The 25,582-nt window shown below is 37.8% G+C and overlaps 1 protein-coding gene and 1 long non-coding RNA gene across 5 annotated transcripts in view; one reads left to right on the top strand and one right to left on the bottom strand.

Annotated features, from left to right (window-relative positions):
- Positions 1-3,644, bottom strand: part of KCMF1 (potassium channel modulatory factor 1) — a 1,043,135-nt gene extending 1,039,491 nt beyond the window's left edge. Inside the window, exons 1-2 of one of the 4 annotated variants that reach the window (XM_044059693.1) lie at positions 2,716-2,903; positions 1,394-1,534 (exon numbers count right to left, since the gene is read on the bottom strand). In XM_044059693.1, the coding sequence (XP_043915628.1) occupies positions 1,394-1,430 (37 nt within the window). In that variant the 5' untranslated portion in view covers positions 1,431-1,534; positions 2,716-2,903. Of the gene's footprint in view, positions 1-1,393; positions 1,535-2,491; positions 2,511-2,715; positions 2,904-3,151; positions 3,372-3,586 lie in introns of those variants that run through there. The other 3 variants (XM_044059692.1, XM_044059694.1, XM_044059695.1) reach the window with 3 other exon arrangements.
- The window catches only part of LOC122791770, a 109,663-nt gene continuing 87,595 nt past the window's right edge, over positions 3,515-25,582 (top strand). Inside the window, exons 1-2 of the long non-coding RNA XR_006363196.1 lie at positions 3,515-3,601; positions 22,233-22,269. This is a non-coding gene — a long non-coding RNA (uncharacterized LOC122791770). The remainder of the gene's footprint in view (positions 3,602-22,232; positions 22,270-25,582) is intronic.

Consider the following 25,582-nt stretch of genomic DNA (forward strand, 5'->3'; position numbering starts at 1 on the left):
TAAACCTACCTATGAACCTATACCTACAGACTTTTGTTTGCGACTTAAACAGAACATGCTGAAGAGACTGATGCATGTCCCAGAGACTGCCTCTCCAAAAGAACATGCTTCCCATTCGTGTGAAGCAGAGTTACTCTATTACCCAGTTTAAGCACAACCTACACCAGAAGGGGGAATAGGAAATGTATACTGGGCATAGCACTCACATCCCTTATGGACAGAGACAGCTTAAATGCCAGACTCTCAATGTCCTATTCAGAAACAGGGCACCATTATTCTTTAGGGAAAACTTGCCGAGGCTTAAAAAGCCCCCATGGGTCATTAGCCTAATAACAATCCATGAATCCAAGCTCCCTCACTTCTTATGTACACAACATAAACACACACACTTAAGCAAGTCATGTCTACACTCTTTCCCAGTCCATACGGACAGTTATCAAAACAGGGTCTCAACCTTAAATTACTGTGACCGACAGGACTAATCATGGCTGCATACAGCATACTTCAGAAACCATAAAATTCAGCTTGGTGACCTGTGAATGCAGACATTGTTCACAATTAGTTTACAGAAAATGACACACATGTTAAAAAAAGAATATGCACAGAAACTTTAGCAGGCTTTACACCCAAAACCTACTGACACCCATTTGCTACACCTGAACGTTTTTTTCTCAGTTATCTAGCCACTTGTGCATCAATACTACCTCCTTCAGCAGCAATGCTCCACATAGGCATGTATCCTAAAAATATTCAGTCTTGCTGATTAAAAACTTGAATTTTATTAAAACATTAAACATTACACAAAAAATACTCATTTAATTAAAAAGATTAAACATTCTAGATAATGTTTTAATGCAATTACCACTAAGTTTTGAAAAACTGATGTATACACAAAAATAAATTAAAAAAAGACATCACTGCATCTGCAATTAATGCAACATGTGCACAAATCAAACAGTTGATCTTCAGAATAAAACACTACACAAGACAACTGCATTACATCTACATAGCTTGTTATACCAAACAATATACTGGGTAACTGAACAGCTTTTTTCAATAACACTTCATACTGTAGAACAACCAAAGTCAAAGTTACTAACAAAGCACTTTAATTTGACCACGCAGAACTGTATCAATGTAAAAAAAAAAAAAAAAAAAAAAAAAAAAGTCGAAATGTTAACCGATATACCAGTTTGTACAAAAACATTTACTGCCAATCAAGTTTGTTTTTAGAAAAAAAAAAGTTTGTAATTCTACTGTGGCAATAAAAGATAAAGTAGTTATAATGAAACCTCAATTTATAACTATAAGTAATTATGCATTTACGTTAAAGTTAGCAATATGTAAATTCAAAACACACACACAAAAAAAAGAGTCCTTCACCATTACTTACTTGACATAGTTAAATTCCACATATTGGACTTCAACATTCGTATTCAGAGAACCAACAAAATTAAACAATGACGACAGCCCACCTGATGTTTATGCAAAGGAAACAAACACAATGTTCGCCAGACCTTATCTACTGCATATTCTGTAATATCAAAAATGAAACAACTATTAAAACAAAACAAATTACCCTTACATTCTAGCAAACCGAAATACCTCTCTCAGTTGAAGTCTATCACATTCTGACATGCAATATGCCTCCTTAGGTCCTTTACATTTTAAATCTTCATCAGCGTTACCTCAACAATTATACTTCAAAACAATTTTGTGCACATTAGAATCAGACTTCAGCAGTACTTTTGCTTTGTAAACAAACGAATAAACAAATTCTGCATTATTCCCAATGAAACCAAAAAGCATTCGATTGAAAGGAAAGCATACGCAGAGACTGCCACAGAATGCCAAAACAAACCAAAAGTACCGGACTTCAAGACAGAACTTTTCTGAAGTGATCGTCAGTTACACTAACTAAATAAAATGATGTGGTCAATTCAAAAAATATCGCAGCAAGAAGATAACTCTGTTTAATAAAGACTTTCAAGACTTTCAAAATAAACTAAGAAAGAAAAAACTTTTGAGAAGGAAAAAAAAAGTTTGTTACCATGAACTAATCAAAAACAACGTTTGACTTCCAAAGCTCGGTTTACTTAATGTAACCATTAAGTTAATGCTTAAGCAACAACAGAAACTATACTAAGTTAATTCAAACGGTAAGCTTCCTGGTTGAAGTTCATTTAGACCGTTCAGTTGTAGCTGCACAACTAAAATAAACCCGAAGAGAATTTCAATAAAAAAAAAAGGCAGTCGTCTGTCTGACAAGTCACAGTTGTGGATTTCCCAAGAGTCCCACAAATGACGTGAGGACCCAAAACAACAACCTCCTGCTAAGGCCTACCCTCATCCTTTCCTACTTGCTTCTTATCCAGCCACTGATATGAAGTACACAGCAACTGCAGTCACTAACTATTTTTCTAACATTAAACATTGCAGAGTTCACCAAAAAGGCTAGGCCTCATAATATACCTACGGCTACATAATTTACACATGACACTTGACAAAATACAAGACAGCTGACTAGTCCCAGTGTTAGTACCACAACGGTAGCTAAAATGCAACCTGCTACAGTTACGACTGCCTAGAAAAAAACTTAAAACGCTGACAAGCCAATCACAATCTGACAGCTACAGACACTCTTTCACCACAGCAGTACTATTCATTTACTTTTTGTTGAACCACTGGGATGACAACTGGTAAGCATCAACTTACGAAGCTTTCAAACAGAAAAACACAAACTTTGCTTAAACAGTTAACACATTGTAATTTCAAGACTAGGCCCGGTTTAAGCCTGTTTTTTCCAACGGCCACCTTGATGACAGTGCAATCACAGCAAAATTCACAGAAAGCAAGGGTTGCGACCTATAGACACCCTATTTAGCGTATACCAAGGGCCGGATCTCCCAAACCGTAAACCGGTCAACATTCAAGACCCCCCAAAGACTCGGAAGTAGCAACTGGGAAGCAATGGGCCGGTGCGGGGTTGGGCTATACGGCTCGCCCTTGCCGTTGGCAGCGCCTCACTTTTCCAGAGAGTTTAATTTCATGGCGGCCGCCATCATCCGCCTCCTGCAGTCCGCAACTACCGTCCGATTCCCAGCCCACGTCCAGCCGCGGCCCCTCTCTGAATTCTGTAAAATCTTCTCACCTTCATGTCGGGACATCCTACAGACGCAAAGACAGCCCTTCCCTGGGCTCCGTAGTACAGCACTCGCAGCAACCCGCAAAAAAAAGGAAATGCCCCACTCCGTTTCTTGGCTCTTCTCATGAAGATGGGCTTGTTCCACCTCAAAAATCAAGGGACTGAAAGTGCTACTACTGCCGCCACTAACACTACTGCCGCCGCCGCTGCTGTATCTTAGTGCCTCTGTCTCCCTTTCGTTCAGTGCTACTCTCTCCACTCACCAGCAGAGTTCCCCCTCTCCCGGAGCTCGATAGGGTGAGCAGGAAAGAGTGTTTGAAAGCAGGAAATACTGCCAAGTCGTCAGTGTAATCCAGAGACAACTCTATGGTTAACCAGCTCTATGGTAACGTCATCTAGCCTAGCAGTAGAGTGCAAAGTGCAATGTACTTACAATCATACCTCTACACTGAGCAGGTTTGTCTGTTAATGTTGGTCTGTACATCTTAAAATTTGCGTTTCTGTGGTAAATCACCGAGGATTGAAATCACAACATAATGAAATACCTTTGAGTTTCAGACGTCATATCCTTCAGAAAATACATGCTACTACAAATTCCATTGCTTTAGCGACTTTCAAAATTTGTAAGAACAGTATACAAAATCAGTTCCTATTTTTGGGCCTTTGCCCGCTTTATCCAGATATCTTGCGCTATGAGGTTGAGATGTAAGGTTGCAGTCGGGTAGGTTTCATTTACCTTGTAATAATTGAATCCAATTTTCTGGTTCAGAAGTTAAAGCAATACACACAGAGCTAATGACTGATATCTACTGACAAATGCAGTACTAATATCTGGATGTTGCTGTACGTGTTTTCAGATTGGTACAGTGGAAATGCCTGCACATTACGAACGTTGGCTCTAGGAGATACAGTCAAATTTCATGTGACATCCCGACCCCTTGTCCAAAAGAAAAAAAAAAAAAGACAGTGGATCTGCACTGTGTTGTCTTGATTGCAGTAAAGGTCTATCAAATTGACAGGATCCAACAGAGAACGTTTAAGAGCGTCCAGATTTACACCTCATGGTGTTTGAATCTGCCCTTAGGTTAGTACCTATTTCAAGAATCTGAAATTTGTATTCACTGGAGTGCAGCTGTCCTCCAATGAAAACAACACTAACACAAATACAGAAGTATTTCAATAAATGATAATCCAATAAAATTCCGTCTGGCTATTACAACAAACAGTACGAATTTTATTTTTTCTAATGACGTAGCTCTCTACCACCTTGTGGTGCAGCTAGTCTCAGAGATTTTTATACTGGTACCAGTATACACCATCGAAACAGACTTCTGTTACATCACAGTGCAGGAAGTACATTCATAACATCAGATAATTATTATCTGATCCGTATGCATTCAGCACCACACACCTACAGTGGTGCTTTGTACTGATTAATTAGTTCAGTCTTCTCAAGTTAACCATAAATAATCACATTCCCCTCAATTCCTACAGTTAAACTACTGATCACATCACCACTTAATCCAGTGGCAACCATCTCCATTTTTTAGCTGAGATGAAGTGCCACAATCTATCCAATGATTACACAATGAGCCACACCACTAGTAAACTAAGCAGCTACCCATTCAAAACTATAGCTATATAGCAGCATTTTGAGTTAAGAATTTAATGGAGAGGTTTGGATATACCTCTCAATGACTTATCGCAATAAATCTGGATAAAGCCTAAAATAATATGGATACAAAAGCCTCAAAATAGGAACAATTTTATTACTGTTAGCGTGCATTTTTCTGAAGGATGTGAAGTCTAAAACTCAAATGTGTGTCATTATTTAGTAAATTAAGTCCTCCGTGATTTGCCAAAAAATCACACATTTTATAAGAAACGGATCAAAAATATGAGGGAAAATCTGGACATTTGAGAGGTGGGTTAGACTAGCTACATGGTGTAACATTTATTATACCTCTCAAATGTCCCTGATTTTGACGCAGATTTTAGCTGTGTCCCTCTTTATCCCTCCTAAAAATGGTGACATTTGGAGACGTGGTGGTGAGTTACACTTAATAATGACAATAATTAGAGTTACAGACTTTTTTACTTCAGATAATGTATATTAATTCACGTTATCTTTTTCTGTTAACATCTCAAGTTAACAGTACTGATATTTAGGTTCATAGGTGTGTACTAGGCTAATGGCCCTGGAGCCTTTCCAAGCCTAGCCCATAGAAGTGCCCTGGCACTGAGCCGCCCGATGTTAGTTCCCAGTGCCTCTATCAAGTAGAGCCACTGGAGTGATCCCTGGGGTGAACTTTCTATTTCCCAGCCACTCATCAAGATTCCCCTTGAAGAGGGCCAGTGGAGTGCTCTGCTTGACATGTATGGGAAGTCTGTTCCAGAGCATGGGTAGCCTCTGGGTTATGAACCTGTCCCTCCAGCATGTTCTGTTGATTATGGTAATGAGGTTGAGGTCTCTGGAGCATGTGGTGCCGAAGGATTGGGATTTCTTTAGATGTAGAATTTCTAACAGAGCTGGGTCAGACATGGCTTTGTAAGTCAAGCAGAGATCGTCTCTTAGTAGACGATATGAGATAAAGAATAGCTGGAGTTTTTTGACTCTGTCTGTGTAGGACATGTGTTTAAGGCTTAGGATCCTCTTCATGAGGTACTTTTGTGAACTCTCCAGCTGTTGCAGGTGTCTAGTGAGGTACATGCCAAATGGGGCATTATACTCTATGACTGGTCTAATGAGGGAAGATTAGAGAGAAATTATGACCTCTTTTTCCAGGATGCAAAACCCTTGGCAATGAGATGTGCCACATAGAAGGGCTTTCTGACCACAGTGGCAATGTGGTGGTCGAAGGAGAGGTTGCTGTCAACCTGTGTCCCCAGAAAAAGTATCCCTGGCCTTACCTGATTATGTTCAGATTTGTCCCTATTTAGTTGAGAGCTATGTTTGTTATTAACAAAATATGAATAACAAGATGAGATAGGAGACTACTTAATGCCATTGGCTTTGCACTTAGACTGTATAACACTGTAACGGGAGGAATCTGAATACAAAGGTACCAGTGTCCCCCTTTTCAGAAGCAAAAGATTCCCCATCTGCTCAGGTAGATATCTGTGTGCACATGCAGATGTATAATATATTTTAAAAGGTCAAAGAAGAAATATCCAGGGAATTGTTATGGCTAGGCTTGTATAGGCCCTAGGGCCGATAGCCTAGTACCAACCTATGAAATACTTTTAAGCTTTCAAATAATTATTTGCATTAGTATGTACACAGAACTTTATTAATAGTGATGATGATATAATAGGAACTGCTAGTAACAAATTCTGAAAAAACTTTATCAGGACTATCTTTTCTTAACACTTTCCTTTGGAAATGTTTTTTTTTCTTTGGCTAGCTTAGTGAGGACTTCTTTAAATACTTTCTTGTCTCTGAAGGCGTCACAAATACAATCTTTGTATTCAGCACAGTTACTACAATAAATTTGTTTCAAACATATGTCTTCTCTTTCTACTAGGCAGTTTTTCACCATAGTCCCCAAGTAAAAACTTGCGTGCTGACACTGCATCATAACAACATTTTCAATTTGTTTTTCAGTGGAACCCTGCTAAAGTCTTACACCATCTCTTCCACTAAAGAGATATGTCTAGAATGCCGTTAATAGAATTTCAGTCTCAGATGATTTTGTTTCAGTCTCTCTCTTCTCTCACATCTGGATTTGATTTTAAGGTGTCAGTAAAATATATAGTAATTCAACTTCTTATCTAAAATGTATCGGCATCTGATCAGGCGATTGACTATCTCCTTGTAATGGTATAGTTTTCTTTCCAGTATAGCTCTACTCTTCATGTGTTTTTAACAGTCAGAACTGCTCTTTCAGCTTGACCATTACATTTGCATACTTAAGACCAGACTTGCCATATTGAAACTCCATTGTTCTAGAAGTCTTTTGAGTTGCATACCTATGTACTGGAGACCACTGTCTAGTGTTACTACACCTGGAATTATGTGTCCAGAGAATACAGCTTTCTTTGCAGTGAGGATGTTTCTGCATACAGCATCTGTTAGCGTCCTCAGGGAACTTTATATAATAGTACTGCTCAGATGAACACAGTCTTAATACTGAAACAAGTCTTTAGTGAATAATCTTTCTGGAAGTGAATAAGGAGTCATCTCTTCCCTTGGATTATTATGTCAAGCATTATATACAGCACATTTCTGAACTTATTCTGTTGATGCAACCATTCTCAGCTAGAATAATACACTATGAGCTTTTCTTTACACTTCTTAATTCTTAAATGAGACTCGTGTATTCTTGCCAGCATTCCTTTTCAGTATTAATTAGGAACAATTAGTTTATCGTTCTTGAACATCAAACCCTGTATGCAACTAATTCATTGACTTTATTTCTTTCCCCACAACACTTTTCTGTTTGATGAGCCAGTCACAGCCACTTCTCAAAGCATCTGTGGGTCACTACCTGTATGTTACTAAAACTCATAGTTTTTTCTCATTTTTAAACAATTGTAGCATTATATAGTTAACTTGCAAAGCAGTTGTGGAGTTATCCGGTTAACTTCCAATCTTTCACTAAGCATATCTTGCTGCACTGACAAATACAAAATGACTTAGTATATTTGCTATATATACCTTTTTTCCTTGTGTATGATTCACAACCAAGTCATAATTTTGTTGTAACAATATTCTATACAGTCTTAGTAGTAGTACCTTATATATTGACTTTATTTAGATATATTGTCATACTTTACTGTCACTTTATATACCCATGTTGCTTTTCACAACCGTATACAATGAATAGCAACTATTTTCTATCTTTTCTATCAATAAATGTTGTGGGCCCATATGTAATGGTTTGTTGCTTGCAAAATCACTGCAAAAGTTTCACTCTGGAGTATATCTACCTGTAATGTGACTAATTTATTCACATCAAAATATTTTGGTGTATATGTTCTGTCACTAATCTGAGTACTGCAAAGCTCACTTTTTGTGCTGTACTCCAGTACCATTCCACATCTTGATCCAATTTTTTTTTAATGGCTGACTCATTTTTTATATATTCAATACATTTCAAAAGATGCAGCATGAAGCCAAGAAATCTAATAAGCACCAATTTATCTGCTGGTCAAATCATTTATACAACTGCTCTGACTTTCTCATAATCATCATCTGGTTTTAAGCCTTTTGAAATTAAACAATGATCCCTGTATCTGAGTGCTGTTATTCTGATTTTGAACTATTTGTTTAGCTTGAGGTTGTGCTTCTCAGTCTTTTTTTAGAATTCAGTTTCTTATTATGCCCTTCTTTGGCCAGACTCTGTACTAGTATTCCATCTTTGATTTATATAGGAGGTGATTTACTGACTGCCTCTATCCATCAGAGACATAGGTGCCAAACTAGGGATGAATTTCTGATTGCCCTTCCATTGGTCCAAGTTACTCTTAAATAGAGACAGGAACTCTACTTCACATGGGTGGGGAGCCAGTCCAGAAAATGAGAATTCTCTGAGAAACATATTTTTCTTTCCAACATGTCCTAGTTATGTCATAAGCAAAATTTATTTAGTTTTTTAATCTAGTAGCTCTGATGTTGTTTGTTTTGCAGATATGCAAAAAGTTAATCAAAACAGGGTCCAGAGATGCCTTGTATGGATTATAGGATCATAGGAGGTTACTAGGCTAATGGTCTCAGGGCCCTTCCAAGCTTAGTCAAGTTTAACCCATGTTCCCAAGAGTGTTTGGTTCAAGCAGACACTAAAATCCATACCTATTGCCCCTGTCCAAGAGGAACACAGGTGAAACCCCCTGGGTGACTTTCCAGTTACCCATCTAATTGTCCAAATTATGCTTAAATAGGGCCAATGAGGGGCGTTGTTTAACATGAATAAGAAACTTGTTCCAAAGGTGGGGCAACCTCTCTGAGACAAATCTGTCTCTCCAGCAACTTCTGTTGATGCCACATACCAGGTTAAGGTCCTCTGAGCGAGTGACCTATGTGCCATTTGACTTGTAAAAGTGCAGCATTTCCATTAAAGGTGGTTCAGAGATTACTCTATATACAAGGCACAGGTCACATCTGAGTAGTCTGCACAATGCAAAGTAAAGTGACAATGATTTCAGTCTGTCCACATAAGACAAATCTTGAAGACCCTGTATTTTCTTTGTAAGGAACCTCTGTGGTCTCTCCAATTGCTGCAGGTGTTTGGAAAGGAACATACCAAAGGGAACATTGTACTCTATTATTGGCCTGATGAGGGAAGAGTATTGGGGTTATAACCCTTTTTTTTTTTTTTGGAAGCAATGCTCTTACTTATGAGATGAGCACTATAAAATGCCCTTCTTACCACTGTGGAGACATGGTGATCAAAGTTAAGGTTGCTATTGACATGTGTGACCCGATCTTTCACCACTGACTGTGTGCTTAGGGAATTGCTATTGATGTGGTAGTTTGCAGGAGTGTCACCCTTGCCAAAGGGGATGATAATGCATTTTTTTTTATTAAGTTTAAGACCATGACTTTGGCAGCAGTCATTAGTCTGTGTAAGACCTTCTTGCGGGATGTTGACATCGCTAAGGGTTTCAAAGATTGCTCTCAGTTTGCAGTCATCAGCAAACTTTGTCAGCCACAGCCCTTTAGTTTTAGCCTGTCCTTCAGACAACTAGATTCTGAACAGTAGGGGTCCCAGAAACAATCCCTGTGGAACACCATTGGTTATTACGGGTCTGCTGGAAGTGGTGAAATCTCATATTTTGACAGTATGAGTTCTATCAGTGAGCCAGTTTGCAACCCACCTGACAATATATGGGTTAATACCTCACTGGGTGAGTTTATCAATGATCCCTGAGTGGGAGATTGTGTGAAAGGCCTTGGCTAAGTTTAGGTAGGCATTATACACAGACTTGCTCTCGTCTAGGGTTTGATGACTGTCTCAAAAAAGTCCATCAAGTTTAACAGCCATGATCTCCCCTTGACAAAACCAAACTGGGTGGGGTCAAGCATTTGGAGATTTCCTATATCTTTGTTTATAAGGTCCATGATGATTCGTTTCGTGGCCTTGCAGATAAGGCTGGTCAGGCTAATGGGTCTATAGTTCCCAGGGTACATGGATGCACCCCCTTTCTGCAAAGGGATGATGATAGCTGTTTTCCATTCCACTGGACAAAGCCAGTGCTTAGGCTACGATTGAAAAGCTTGCCCAATAGCGATGATAATTCCTGTTTTAAACCATGTAGAACACAGCCCGGGATGTAGTCTGGTCCCAAAGAAGCTGTGTTTTTGGCCTTGGAGAGGACATTTACATTTAAGACCTGCTTCTTAGAGACACTAGGTGGGGGACAGGTGTTAGGGATGTTTTGGGGTAAATGTTGTGGGGACAGGGGAGTGAAGTTTTCACTGAACCTGTTAGTCAACAGGTTTACTATATCCACAGGTTCTGTATATGCAGTACCATTAATTATGACTTCAGTGCAAATCTGGACCTTACCTTTTGAGGTTACAGATGTAAATAACGAACACCTTGTGGTTATCCATAGTTAGGGAAGTTAATTTGGATTCATAGTTATCTTTGGAGGACTTCACTAAGAGTCTTATTTGCTTAAGTTGAGAAAGGAGTATTTCCAGATTTGAGACTGTTCCTTCCTACTCTTAGACATGCCAGGCAAAGATCACCTCGCAGAAGTCTGTATGATACCAAGTAAAGAGACAGGGCTATCAGGCAATCAGCATAGGGCATTGTGTTCACTCCCTGTATACTTTTTATAAGGAACATCTGTGTACATTCCAGTTGCTGCATGTGTCTAGTCAAGTACATACTGAAATGAGCATTATACTCTATGATGGATCTAATGTGGCCAAGTACAGCACTGTGATGACCTCTCTGGACCTAGAGGCTATGCCCTTGCTTATAAGATGAGCAATATAGAAGGATTTTCTTACTGCCTCGGACACATGTTGGTCAAAGGCTAAGCTACTATCTACACAAGTTTCCAGATCCCTGATTAGTGAATCAACTTTTAGGGGTGTTTTATTGATGAAGTAGTTACCTGGGGTGACTGGATTCCCAAAAGGTACTATAATGCATTTCTTGGTATTGAGTTTTAAGCCATGGCTTTGGCACCAAGTGTTTGTCCTTCCTGAAGGGTGTTCTCATCTTGGGGTAATTCATTGACTAGTCCCAGTTTGCAATCATCTGCAAACTCTGTTAGCCAGAGGCCTTTGACATTGGCTTTGATCTGAGAAGTAGATGCCAAAGAGGAGTGGACCTAGCCCTGAGATCTGGGAACTCTACCAATGACTGGTCTCTTTATGAAGGTGGTTTCACCAAATCTAACCTCCTGGGCCCCTATCAGTGAGCCAGCTAGCTATCCAGTATGTTATATAGGGGTTTATACCTAGTTCTGTAAGTTTGTTGATAATGCCCAAAAGGGATGTTGTATCAAATGTTTATGCCAGATCTAGGTAGGTAGTACACACTGTTTTCCCGTCATCTGTTGCCTTAGTGACCTTTTCAAAGAAGTGCGCCAGATTCACTGAGTATGACCTTCCTTTGACAAAGCTGAACTGAGATGGATCCAGTGTCTGAAGGTCTCCTATGTCCTTGGTGATAATTTCTATGATAATTCTTTCCATGGCTTTACAAATAAAGTTAATCAGACTAATGGTTCTGTAGTTTCTGGGATCTATTAAAGCTCCTCCCTTAGGAAGGGAGATGACCATCGTAGTCCTCCATTCATGTGGCACAAAGCCTGTTTTAAGAGTATAGTTAAATAATGACTTCAGGGGTCCTGATAAGTCATATTTTAGACTGTTCAGGAGGAATCCTGGGATGTTATTCGGGCCCACTGAGGCCATGTTCTTTGCTTTAGTGAGTGCAGCCAGTAGATGCTCCTTAGTTAAAGTTGGAGTGGTTATGTTTGAGTTATTTTTGGGGAAATGGTTGGGGTGAGAGGAGAGTAAAGTTGGAACTGAATAGGTTCGCTATATCGCTAAGCTCTTTGAATGTGACACCATTATAACTACCAGTTCAGCACGTTGCTGTGTGCTGCCTTTGAGGTTTCTGACATACCTGAAGAAGGCTTTATGGTTATCTTTCACCTGGGAGGCTATCTTAACCTCAAAGTTGGCTTTGCTTGGCCTAATTAGCCCTCTTAGTTGCCTATTTAGTTTGATGAGAGAGCTTTTATCTTTATGGAAATTATCCTTCCTGATTTTTGCCATAATTTTTTTCCCTTTTGTTGTATATCCTCTTTAATTTGGGATGCCACCAGGGGAGTTTGTTTCTAGGGCTAGTCCTGGGCTTACTTCTAGTAGGTACAGCAGCCTATATGCAGCCATTAGCATGATTATACAGAGTTTCTGAGAGCAATTCAGCATAGGCTGCTATGTTCTTGGGGTTTGGAGGGGCATTAAATTAGTAGAAAGTATAGGAAATTACTTGTTCCTGCCATTGTTCAAACTGCTTCTTCATCTGTTTGAAATGTATAGTGGCCTTTTTATCACTGTAGTTTATCCAAAATACTGTACAAAACAGATTAAATTCAAACAAACAGATATTAAACAGATTTTATCTGGTTTCATAACAGCAGCAATGCTGTCTACCTATTCAGTAACTTCAGTCAGTTTCTTTATCATGTCCATTTAATCCAGTCCTTTCAACTTCTTCTCAGTTGTACTCGTTAGAGCTACTGGAACATTCCTTGGAACATGCAACATTGGCAGCATTGTAGAATTACTGCTGATATGAAGAACTCCTAACAAATCCATACCAGTAAACAAATATTCATAATTCATAAAGCAAACTACCCATACCTCTCAACGTCTTAGTGCAAGAAATCTGGGCAAGGTCTGACAAAATGGGGGCAAAGGCCCAAAAATAGAGACAGATTTTAAATACTGCCCTTATAAACTTAGAAAGTTGTTAGAATAATAGAGTTTGTGTTAAAATGCATTTTCTGAGGGATTTGAAGTCTGACACTCAAATGTCATTACATAGTGACTTAAATCCTCAGATCATACCAGTGATTTATTAGAAAACCACAGATTTTATGGGGAATAGACCAAAAATATGAGGCAAAATCTGGAGATTCTGTGAAAATCTGAACAGTTGAGAGGTATGAAACCAGCATGCTGCACATTTACATTAGGAATTCTTTTCACCACGCTGTGCAACTGGCAAGTCAAACAATCCAGTATATCCGGCATTTCTATTCCCACTATCCCAAACTGAATCTTATATCTATTATACTTATATTCTTATTCAGACTAAGGGCTTCAGATGTTAGTGCAGAAATTATAATCTGCATCATCTAAACACAACATTAATTTTAATTTTATCTTCCTGGCCTAGACGTCCAACTGATCCTCTATGTGTTTCTTTCTTGCTCATTGTTAACTTTGTGTATATTCTCAACACTTAATATACCAGGAAAAAACTCACTTTCATTATTTTGTTCCACACTGTGCATCATTTTTTTGACTAAACATTTGTTTTTTCCCTATTTACACAATTTATTAATGCTTTTTTTCTTACTACAGCTTCATCACATTAGGAAGATTCATATAAGTTAGCACAAGGTGGCCACAGTGAATTTGCTGTCCATTCAGAAAGGTTACTTCGGATGTACACAAAGTGTATACCTCATGTTAACTTTTATGAATCCTCCCATAGTTTAATAAGCAAACATTTATTTTATCATGTTTATAGTTGCAGTTCATGCAGAACTTATCAGAAACACACATTTCCCATGCATTTCTTGCTTTCTGTGACAAATATATTTACTATTTGCTCTTTCTAATTTCTAACTCTTCATCTTGTATGCAGCCGTACACAATTCTAATGTTGCCATGAGCTCTTACAATTTTGACAAGGTAGTTTCACTCATTCTGCACTCACCAGTCTCTTTTTCTAACAGTCTGCCATTTGTCTGAAAATATTTGACACCACATGATTCATTCTTAATAAAATAATGAATTATGTAACTCACCAAATGGATAGCCCTTGGTTTGATTCTTTAATTCAGAAACATGATTGTTTTAATCTTCTGTGGGACCTTGTATGCTCATGATTTTTTTCTTCGGCTCACAGTAATTTTGAAACTTCTGTCTCATTAATGCAATATTTTCATCCCCCCGCCCACTCCTAAACTCAGATGTATTATAAATGTTCAGGGATTATTTCCCCTGTGACAGAGAAATGTAGCATACTGTACCTTTTCAGGTTTGTCAGATATACCAGTCGCAGTCAAGAATGAAGCGAATTTCTCGATCCATAATTTACAATTCTCATATGAATCACAAAGAGACAGAGAGATTTTCTGAAGGCTTTAGCTGAGCCATTTCTCAGATGAAAGATGAAATTAATTATCTGTGATTATATCTGACACCATACCATAGTTGGTGTTCATAAATATGAATAATTGCACAGCATGTTAGCAGCTTCATTAGCTTTACTTTTAGACTGTAAACCAGAGCTCATGATATGCATCCAAGACTGAATAGGGCTAATGGTATCAGTATCTTAAAGATATACACATGTTACATAAGGCACTCTAGCTTAAAGTAGTTACCCCAAAAAGTAAGTATTGCAGCATGACAAATGAATGTCAAATAATATACCAACAAGTTACTCCTAAATGATGAAAAAAAATGCCAGACAATAAACCAACAAATAGCTGTACCAAATGATCAAACCAACTAAGAATCCAGACTGCGCAAAGTAATTGAAAGATGCCGACCTCAAAAGAAGCAGTCCTTCATTATTTCAATGAGAATGTTATTGGACATATCTGATAACACTAACATTTACTTTGTTTTAAAGAAATTCATCTTAACCATTTGCACCATTTAGATTAAGTACTCCATGCTGAAATGTAATTTATTCATTTATGTTTGTTTACTGGGAAGTTCCGACTGGGGTTATCCCATTTTCAGTGGATGCCCAGGATGAAAAGCTCCACACAGTAGACAAGTACATTTAAAGACACTGAGTTTACATAAAAAAAAACAATTATATGGATACATTATATAACATACAGTAGACTATCCCATTCGATTCTCGGCTGGAGCTCCTTCTGTGTGGAGTCTGCACGTCCTCCCCGTGGTCGAGTGGCGTTTGAAAGACATGCGTGAATGGGCATGCCTTTGTTGAAGGTTGGGCATTGGACTGGCACCTCGGCACTGTAAAAATCTACTGCCAATCATTAGCGGACTGGAGTGCCACTGTGGCAACCCCTAACCGAGAAAAGCCGGAAGAAGAAGACGACTATGAATGTAAGGAAATACGTTTTTTTTCTTACACAAAGTAGTTGGTTATAGAGAAATTACACAATTAGACAGTGAATGTGTTATGTAATGTGCATATCAGTTGGAAGTACACAGGAGGGTAGCAAAGGCAGCAGGGGATTTAGCAGTAGGTAGTGCTTAAGAGGAAAAGTAGTTATATGAAACATTAGGTAGATTGAGGCAGACATTTTGCATAGACATGTATTAAAGAAAATAGAGATAGCGGTAGTTTCCTGGGAAATTGAAGTTTTTGTAGAAGAGAAAGTAGGTAGTGGGTGGAGTGGCAGTCTGTAAAAGAATAATGTAAATGACAGTTGTGGAAGAATATACAGTGAGATTTCTTAGTGACAGAGATATAAAGTTACATGAATAAGATTAGGGTACAGAAATGTTAAATAAAGGAAGTGTAACTTTGATGGTGGAGTTTAGGTTGAGTTTGCCCAGGGTAGTGCATGAGCGCAACCAGTTATTTAGCAGGTGTTTCTTTCTTGATGTTTTGGAGCCATGCAGTGTGCCTACCTGCCTTATTTCAAGGGAGATTTGGTTCCAAATTCTTACTACCTGGTTAGAGTATAGTGAGTCTCCTGTGCACTGTTTTAATTAAAGTCAAATTCCCCCAGTCAGCACTAGTTCTAAGTCAGCTGCTAGCTGCCAGATGACGCAGGATGCCTGTCGGGATCGGTGGCTGCCACAACCGGAGAGATCCAGAGGAGTAACCCGACACACTTCCAGAGTCACTGCTGCCAGCCCCCCTGGGAGGGGGAGTGTGGCAAGGGTGTGACATCTCATTCAGCCACGGCACATGCCCAGCCCCACTTTGCACCCGAACCCAAGCAACCCAGCCCTTAGAACCAATCCTTATGCCGAAGTTACAGATCTGGCTTGTCAACTTCCCTTACCTACATTATTCTAACATGCCAGAGGCTGTTCAGCTTGGAGGCCTACTGCAGATATGGGTACAGCCCAGCACGAGACTTACACCCTCTCCTCCATTTATTTGATTTTCTGATGGATAGAAAAGCTTTGTTGATGGAATGCTTGGCTCGATTAGAGGTATAGGGTTGTAATATTCCTTTTAGAGCTGGGCATTTTTCTGGGAAGTTTATTTTGTAGGTCGTATCTGACATTATCATTAAGCATTACTCCTAGGATTTCTACCTATATGACATATTCTGTCTTTGTTTTGTTGGCTGAAAGGATATGGAAAGATTGTTTTTGGTTTGAGTAGTTTTAGTGGTGAAAAGCATCAGCTGTGTTTTTTTGCATTTAAGAGAGCTAGCCAGGGTTCTATGGCTAGAAAGGCCTTTTGGGTGTTTACTTGTAGGGGAGAATAGTGTTTGGGCTGAGCAGATGAGAGTGGCACCATGTGCATATTGTACCATGGTAGCGTGTTTAGTGGAAGAATGTAGATTATTGATAAAGATATTGAAAAGTAGGAGTCCTAGAATTGATCCATGAGGGATACTAACTGTGACTGTGAGGAAATCACAATAGTCTTGTTGCCATTTCACATCTTGTTTCCTATTGGATAAGTAGCTGTGGAACCATGTTAGTGATGATGATATTGAGGCCTAGAGAGGCTAGTTCCTCAAGGAGGTTCTGGTGTAAGACAGTATTGAACTTTGGATAGGTCTAGAAAGGCTGTTGAGACTCAGTTACAATTGTTTCAGAGTTGATTAACTGTATTTGTAAAGTTTAAGAGGACAGTACCGGTGCTATGATTAGGAAAAATACCATGTTGAGTCAAGGAGAGTAGGTTATGGTTGGTGAGGTATTTGATCACTTGGGTGTGGATACATTTTTCTAATATCTAGGATAGGGGTGGGAGGATGGCTACTGGATGATAGTTGGTTAGGTCAGTAGAATTTCCGCCTTTATGATGGGGTATGATGCATATTTTCCAGATGTCGGGGATGTGATTTTCTTTTATGGATCTGTTGATAAGTATGGAGACTGTGAATGCTATAGCTTCTGCTGCAGTTCCAAGGTATTCTGCTGGTAATTTGTCAGCTGCCAAGGTAGTCAATTTCATTTTTAGCAGGTATTTTTTATCGTTGAGGTGGTTACATTATCAAGTTTGAGGAATCTGTTGTTGGTTGGGGGATTGTGGAATAGTGAGGGATGAGGTGGAGTTTTTTTGGGTCGCGATAAGATAGAATTTACAAAATGGGTGTTGAACTGAGTTGCCGTATTATCTGGGCATTTAGAGGATGTGGTGGGTTGTGGAGGTAGATGGTCACCTGGGGTGAGCAGTGACTTTAAGGACTGCCAGAATATTTTGGCGTTATTTTGGTGGGTATATTGTAGGTTTGTAAAATATTCTTTCTTGTGATTAAGTATTTGTTTTTTGGTAAGATTTTTGAGATATCTATAATCCTGTAGGGTTGATTGAATTTTACTTTTTGTATATGTTTTCCAGGTCCAGTCTCTATTTAATAGTAGTTGTTTAGTAGTCTTTGTTAGCCAGGGTGTTGGAATGGATTTGACTCTTGTTTCTGAGTGTGGCCTGCTTGTTTAGGATGGTTAGGAAGATATGATTAAAATGAGAAACTGCTTCATCTTGCGGTAATGTTTTCAGGCAGTTCTAGTTATATTGCTTTAGAGTTGTTATAAAGTGTTCAGGGTTGAAATTCTGCAGATTATGGACTTGCTGGTATGTTACGTGCTCCTAAATGTTTAACCGCTGTCTGATAGCATAGGTAAGTAGATGGTTACTAATACTGTCTGGTAAGGTTCCTGTGGCATTGATGTTATGAGACTTATTTGAAAGAATCTTAACTAGTGTACTGTATACATATCGTATAGGTCACATATCAAAAGAAATAGTGACAAAAATTTCTTCAGCTTCATGCATTTATGAACTAATATACCAAGAATTTGCCAAATTAGTTTTACCAAGCCAAAAAAAAAAAACATAAGCAAGCAGCAGATAAGCAACTCATAACAACACTTTGACAATATTCTGTTAAGGAAAAAAGTTGATTTTGTGGATATCTGCTGTAGTATTACAAAATACTGTCCCACATGCCTCATACTTCTCTTAAAAGATATGACATTCTTGTTATTCCTCATCAAACTTTTTTGGGTTATTCATACCTATAATCTTTGGGTTATTCATACTTAAATGCAAGGGCTAAAAACTTAATGGGGATATATAGCTAGGCTTCTAAAGATGCTTATGGATCAATAGATTAGTAAGTACCTATGAACACATTGTTAAATGTTTCTAAAATACTTTGGAAAGTCATATGTCAGCCTTAATTCAGGGTTGGGATGTTCCTACTAACAGATGTTATAACTAACAGTTACTATCATTAAAGAGACTTGCAATCGCTCTGGGAGTTGTTTTGTCTATAAAGAAACACTGAATATTCCTCATTGATCAAAACAATCAAAACAATGCTCATTCTTAAAAGAGAACCTGCAAACCACCCTAAGAACTATCAACCATTAACCTGTCTCCCAACATATACAAGCTATATACAAGAACTGGTGTAGACTGATTATGCAGTCATTTACATAAAAGTCAATCATGGCCTTATAACTAAAGGGAAATAAAAGAGACTGAAATTGAACAAAGGATCATCTCTTGCTAAACGAAGTCATAATAGAGATCTAAAAAAAAAAAAAAAACAGGAATCTCAGTATAACATGTAGAGATTACAAAAAAAAAATAATTTGCACACTCCTAGATTATAGAAACCTTACAAATTTAGCAACAAAACAAACAAGAGAGAAAAAATCACAAAGAAAACAGTAAAACTGAGGTCATGCGATGTCACTCCTGAGATGAAGTCCCGGTTTTACCAAGGGGACAAAAGCGCTAAACTGTGTGGTTGTTTATTACATTAAATTGTATTAATTGTTCTCAGTTCTGGCTGGTTGAGCATCATTTCTTCAAACTTTGGAGTGACATTGCATGGAACCTTGGTTTTACTGGAATCTTACAGATGTACAAGACACATGCATTGATAACTTTTACTGCATTTACTATGAAAAAGTGCCAAACCACTTTGCAGCTGAACCACAAAAAAGGGCAAATTGCTATCCAAAGTGTAAAAATAAGACATGGAATACTACTGTGTATTTCTGTGTCACTATTACTGTTTTACCATGGTCTCAGTTCATTAAGTTGTATACTTAGCAGGCTAGGCCATGAATTCAGGGTTCAAAAAAAATTGTCTTGTCAAAATATATCTCATTTATTTTTTGTGTGTGCTCTAAAACCATATAGTTTATCAGAAAAACTACTGAAAGAACTGTTACAAGACATTAAAACCTTCTCATGAGATATAAGAATATCATTTGGTCTTAACAAATGTGCAGAAGCAACTTTTAAAAGAGGAAAACTAAAGAACTGAGAAAATATAAGACCTGGACAGGAATGATATATTAAATAATTCGAACAAGGGGAGTATATAAATGCCTGGGAATATATGAAGGGGCAGCAATATATATAGCATGAACAAATGAGAACAAAGCTCAGTAAGGAAAGATTTAAAGATCAAACTAAAAATGAAAACTGCTTTGACATCTAGGAGTAATGGTTAAGCTATAAATTATTTAGTATTATTTATTTATTGACAGTTGTTTACCAGTTAAGTCTGGCTGGGTATAGGGGTTTTTTTCAGCAGAGACCCAGGGAGAACAGCTCCAAGGTAGCAAATCTAATGCAATCAGTATTAACAATAACACATTTTATAATTCACTTACAGTGTATACATAGCATAGTAGTCAGTATAATAAAATTTGTATTGATACTCACAAACATTAATATACAGCATTGTACTGAGAATGTACAGATACAAGAGTGGTGTATAAGATAGGTAAGAGTAATTTAAGAAATACATTAGAGTGAGGTAGTAGAGGAGATAAACAAGTTTAAGTGTTAATACAGAAGCAGCAATTGAGTGGTAATTTGGTTGTGCTCAATTAGAAGTAGTTATAGTAGTTTAAGTGCAAGTATTAGAAGGGAATGAGCAGGTTAACTGATTTAGTGCTTTAAAGGGAGATATAAGAAGGTTATGAAGGTTTTTAGGAAAAGCTATGTCCCAGATGAGGAGCAAGGACAAAGCCAGGAAGCAGAGTGGAAGTATTTTAGTAATGGTTTAAAAAGATGAAGGTGTGAGATAGATCTGAGCAATACAAGAATTTTATTCCAAGTTCTAGCTACATTATTGGAATAGATGCTGACCTCAGCAGCCCTCTGTGGTTTGTAGATGGTAAGCAGTTGTTTATCATTTGACTGAAGGGGGTGATTTAGTAGACTGAATTAACTTACATTTCCTGTTTTAACCTGCAGCTTTAGGCTGATAAAATGGCCCCAAGAAGAGATAAAGAGAAAGAATGTGCTCAGGATAAAAAAGAAAAGTGGAAAGACTGCAATTATAGTGGAAAATACCAAGAACTACTGGAACAACCACATGTTGATTAAGAGTTGATGGACAAATGGCTTAAGTAAGGTGAATTTAAACTAAAAGGTGAGAGATTAATATTGACAGCTCAAGATAGCAGACCAAGTACTAGACAGCTCACAAAATCCATAGAAAAGGCAGGTGATACAGATGAGTGTAGGATTTGTTGTACAGAACTGGAAACAGCTGTGCAAAATATCAAGACATGCAAGCAGAAACAGCAGCAATGTGGAATAAGGCCAGAGTTCCAGTTGTATAAGGAGTAAATGATCTAATACAAGAGAATTTTAAAACATATTTACAGATAGTGCCTGCTCAAGTGACTGCTTATGAACTGCAGAAGGATGCAGTTCTGGGTACATTGCGGATGCTGACAATAGCACTCTTGGCAAACATAACAAGTTTGAAGAAAGACTGATTTCATGAACCTGGATTATGACCTGACTTAAGAATAGGGTACATTCTCATCAAGGTATGTAAAGAAAACTTAAACATTTGGAGAAATTAAACAAAGTCAAGACTGTGAACATAAGATAACCATTGGCTAGTTTCAAATCAGGAAATAAGAATGCAGAAGTCAAGATGATGAATTATGCATAACCTGAATTATGCAACTTTCAGTGTTTAGCGTCTGATGTTTTTTTGTTCTGTATAAGATTCCTGAAGTGGTTTTGAAGAAACAATATTCAGCAGCTATCAGTTATTTGGTGCTGATTTTTCTAGAAGAGGGTGTGTAGACTTGTCAAATTACTCCTGCAATGAAGTGAGCTTTCACTTTTTGTAGTTAACCTGACCTGAGTTGTTGTTGTCTTTCGGCTTTTCCCTGTTAGGGGTCGCCACAGCTGAACTCCGGTCCACTAATGATTGGCAGTAGATTTTGATGAACGCCGAGGTGCCAGCTCGACGTTCAACCTTCAACAAAGACACGCCCATTTACACATGTCTTTCGAACACCCACCCAACCGCGGGGAGGACATGCAGACTCCACACAGAAGGCACTCCCCGCACTCCAGCCGAGAACTGAACGGGAGAACCTCTTGCTGTGAGGCAACAACACTACTGCTGCACCACCGCGGATAGTTAACCTGACCTGAGTACTTTCCCATATGAATTTAAAATTCAAGCCTGTGTGATACCTCAATGTATGTATCAATAAATTGCCATTTTAAACATTATTCATATGTTGGATTTACTCAGCCTTTTCAAATAATGTGAACTACAGTGATTTGTCATATGTTCAGCTATACATATTAGCATGGAAACTTGTGAGACAGAAATTAATTGCATTGCAAATAAATATTTTAAGTTGTGTTCATTTTATTTTGGGACTCTGAAATAGTGGCAAGTGTTTTTTTCTTTTTCTTCTAAGGAAGAACTACAATGCAAGCAAGTGAAAATTTCAAAAGGTAGGCATTATTTCAACTAAACATTTTCTTAACAAACTACACTGATGGGGAGCACCCCACAGGAGAAAGGTATGTAGATCAAGCACAGCAAGAATTATATTTTAATCTTAATTTGTGTAAGTAATAAGATGTAGAAAAACCTTAAAGTTAAAACATATAAGAAATAAGAAAGATGTTTGCACATATTCCTAATCTGTCAGCATTTGGTTACAAAACACAAAAAGAAAAATCTAGCAAAGCTAGACTTTCCACTGTGTGATACTTTAAACCTCTTGTATCAGAGGCAACATGGGATGTATGCAAATTACCCTTTAAGGATAGCAGGTGTTTCAGCTAAATGGCAATTCTGAATGTCCAAGACTTTTTCTTTTAAATCTATTTATGGACAATTTCAGGCCAATAAAGCCAACCCCTCTAGCTGTGGACATACATGTTTCTGCCTTCTGATGGCATCATCAGCACAGCATAAGAGGAATGTTTGACTTTTGGAAGCACAGGGTTATCGTACCCAACTAATATCCATAAACATTAGGGTGTCTACAAAATATCCCAGCTAACAAACTAAAACAATGAGTAAAAAGGTCACACAGAAAAAACAACTGGTTAATTATGGATATCAAAGATATGTTAAGCTCTGAGTTTCTGTTAGCCTAGGAACCAGAGAAAAATGATGTAATCTAAAATGAGTCAGCAGTGATGTATTATTAATTTAAAAGACTGTCTTAGCGAGAGAGAGCATTTTGGATTTTGTCTAAAGCTGACAACAACTCACCAGTACTCTGCTTTTGCTCTATATGTAAGTTTATTTAGAACTGTGATTGCTCTTAGGAAAAGATAGAAAATAGTACGTTTAGCTGTTTTCTATATTTATGTCCGAACTATTCTACAGTATTATTTTAATCATTTTCCTGTGATGTCTGAACTCTTGACTACCACTGTGTAGTAAGAAGTATTGTCTTGTGTTTTTATTATATATTATTAAATATTTTAAAACCTTTCAACTGTGGCTGTTTTGTGTAGAGATAATTTAAAGTCTAGAGTACATTGCATGTATGTAGTGGTACTGTACAAAGCCACTCCAATAGTCTTGCTGCTCAGTCACACTTACTATTTGGATAATAATATTGCACAGTAGTAGTTGGACACCCTTTGGTAAGGGACTTTTTAGTAGCTGACATTAGTGATTGGTGGCAGCTAGTACTACCTTATAGACTGCCAGGAAGGGCCATAGCTAGAGAACCTGTGCCAGCCTTACCCAGGAATGTCTGTGTGTTTGTATATAACTCATATAATAAAGTGTGTATGTGACATGAAGCACTGGTTGGACAGAGAGGGTGCTGAAGGTTTTAGCTTGACCACTAGGCTGGGATCTGGACCCTATAGCTGTGCCAGTGGGGAGTCTTATTGAGGATCTGGAGACAAAGGGAGAAACCAGCCCCAGACTGATTGTGATCTCTGTGTGCTCTTAAGGGAAATTGTACTTTACAGTGTGTGTATTTGTTATCCTTCCCAATGTGGACGCCCCTCACTGGTGTTAGTGGTGAGGATTGAGGCTCCTTGATTGCTGGGCCAATGCACAGGTGTCACAAATACCAATATTAATTATGTAAATATGTACATCAACTATTGCACTTACTTACTGTCTACCTTAATACATATTTCTGTTTGCATGTGTGTGAGAGATACATATACAACTGTATTTATTTTTTTGAATTCCAGATATATACACATTAGCTAATGCTAATACTTATTTACAAACACTACTAATCTAACCACTATTATTAGCCTTCCCTCAAATTTAAACTATCTCCTATAATCTGCCTTGCAAAGTATACTTCTTTAAATCCTCTTTAATAAATTGTACTAACATTTTCAACTGTTCATTCTCTAGTGCTATCAGTATGGAAGAGTCTATAAATGGTATTGTACTTATGCAATGTGCAATGACAGGGTCTCATAATGTTTCCTAGCTTACCGTTTTGATAGTATTACTCGGTGCATACATATGTAATATTTGTTTCTCAGTACAAAGTCTTTAAAGTTCACTGCTGTATGTTTGAGTTATGTATATTGTTACATACTTTTGACTATATTTCTTATTTTATATAAATGTGTTGGAGGTTACTGTTTGTCTGTATTGATTTGTATTCCTCTGGACTGTGGTAGAGCTAAATCCTTTGGGATCATCACACCACCCCAGTTATCAAACTTATAAATAAATATTTACATACATACAAAAATAATACAGCACAAGGTTGGCTGCACTAGCAGAAAATGTAACTTTACTGATGTGCACAAAGACCTTAAGATGTAGATAATACTGTGGCAGTAGAATTGTAAGAAGCAATGTCATAGACTGAGCCAGAAGTGACACTAAATAAACTACTAGACTCCCCCAGATACACTGATAATTCAGAAATCCACTCAAAGAGCATAAAGCGGTGCAGAGGGGGAAAATCAGAAGGAAAAAAGTGAGATAAATTATAAAAAACATGAACTGAAGAGAGCAGACCCAAAAGAGGTATGAATGCTACAGAAAGTAGGAGGAGTTATAAAATACAGTTGTGGTACTGTTGAGGCTAAGTATCCTCATATAGGAAAGCACCCAGATGTGGGTTTGTATATAATGCAGAAAGGAAAATGTTATGCAAAAGTACACCTATGAATACATCACAGTACTGTTCAGGAGATAGAGAGAGAGAAGAAAGAGATGCAGAACATATGTAAAGAGTGTAACACAAACAAATGACAGATATAAAGAAAATTATGGAGACTGAAACGTGAAAAGAATGTAGGCACAAATCACAATGTATAAAGGTTCAATAATAATGCAGTTAAAAAACAAGAGGATGATGATCATGACAGACACTGGAACTCAGTGGATAAATTAGCAGATCAGATGTACAACAAAGTAAGGCCAAGGCCAGGTTTTCAGAGATCAAAGAGAAGAAAATGCACATACAGTTCAAAAATACAATTCCCTATTAAAGTGTGTTTTTAAGAATATGTCAGAATAAAAAGTAATAAAATTGATGTTCTTTGTATTGGATCAAAAAATAATAAATGTTGCTGAGGTACAACATATCAAAGGAACTTGAGCTGGTAATGATATGGGATTTCCTTATAGAAACAGTTGGGGAAAGATGTGGTTGGAGATAAGAATATGAACGTGATGAAAGGGTGTAAGATGCAAAGTGAACCGGCTGTGAATGAATCTGAAACAAATGTTGGCTGTCTACCAATTCAAACCAACACAAACTAAAATACAAACTGTTTAAATACAGATGTGCCCTGTGGTGGGCCAACATCCTAT

Source organism: Protopterus annectens, chromosome 17.part0 (assembly GCF_019279795.1).
Source record: "Protopterus annectens isolate FY-2018-M chromosome 17.part0, PAN1.0, whole genome shotgun sequence".
Lineage (NCBI taxonomy): Eukaryota > Metazoa > Chordata > Ceratodontiformes > Protopteridae > Protopterus > Protopterus annectens.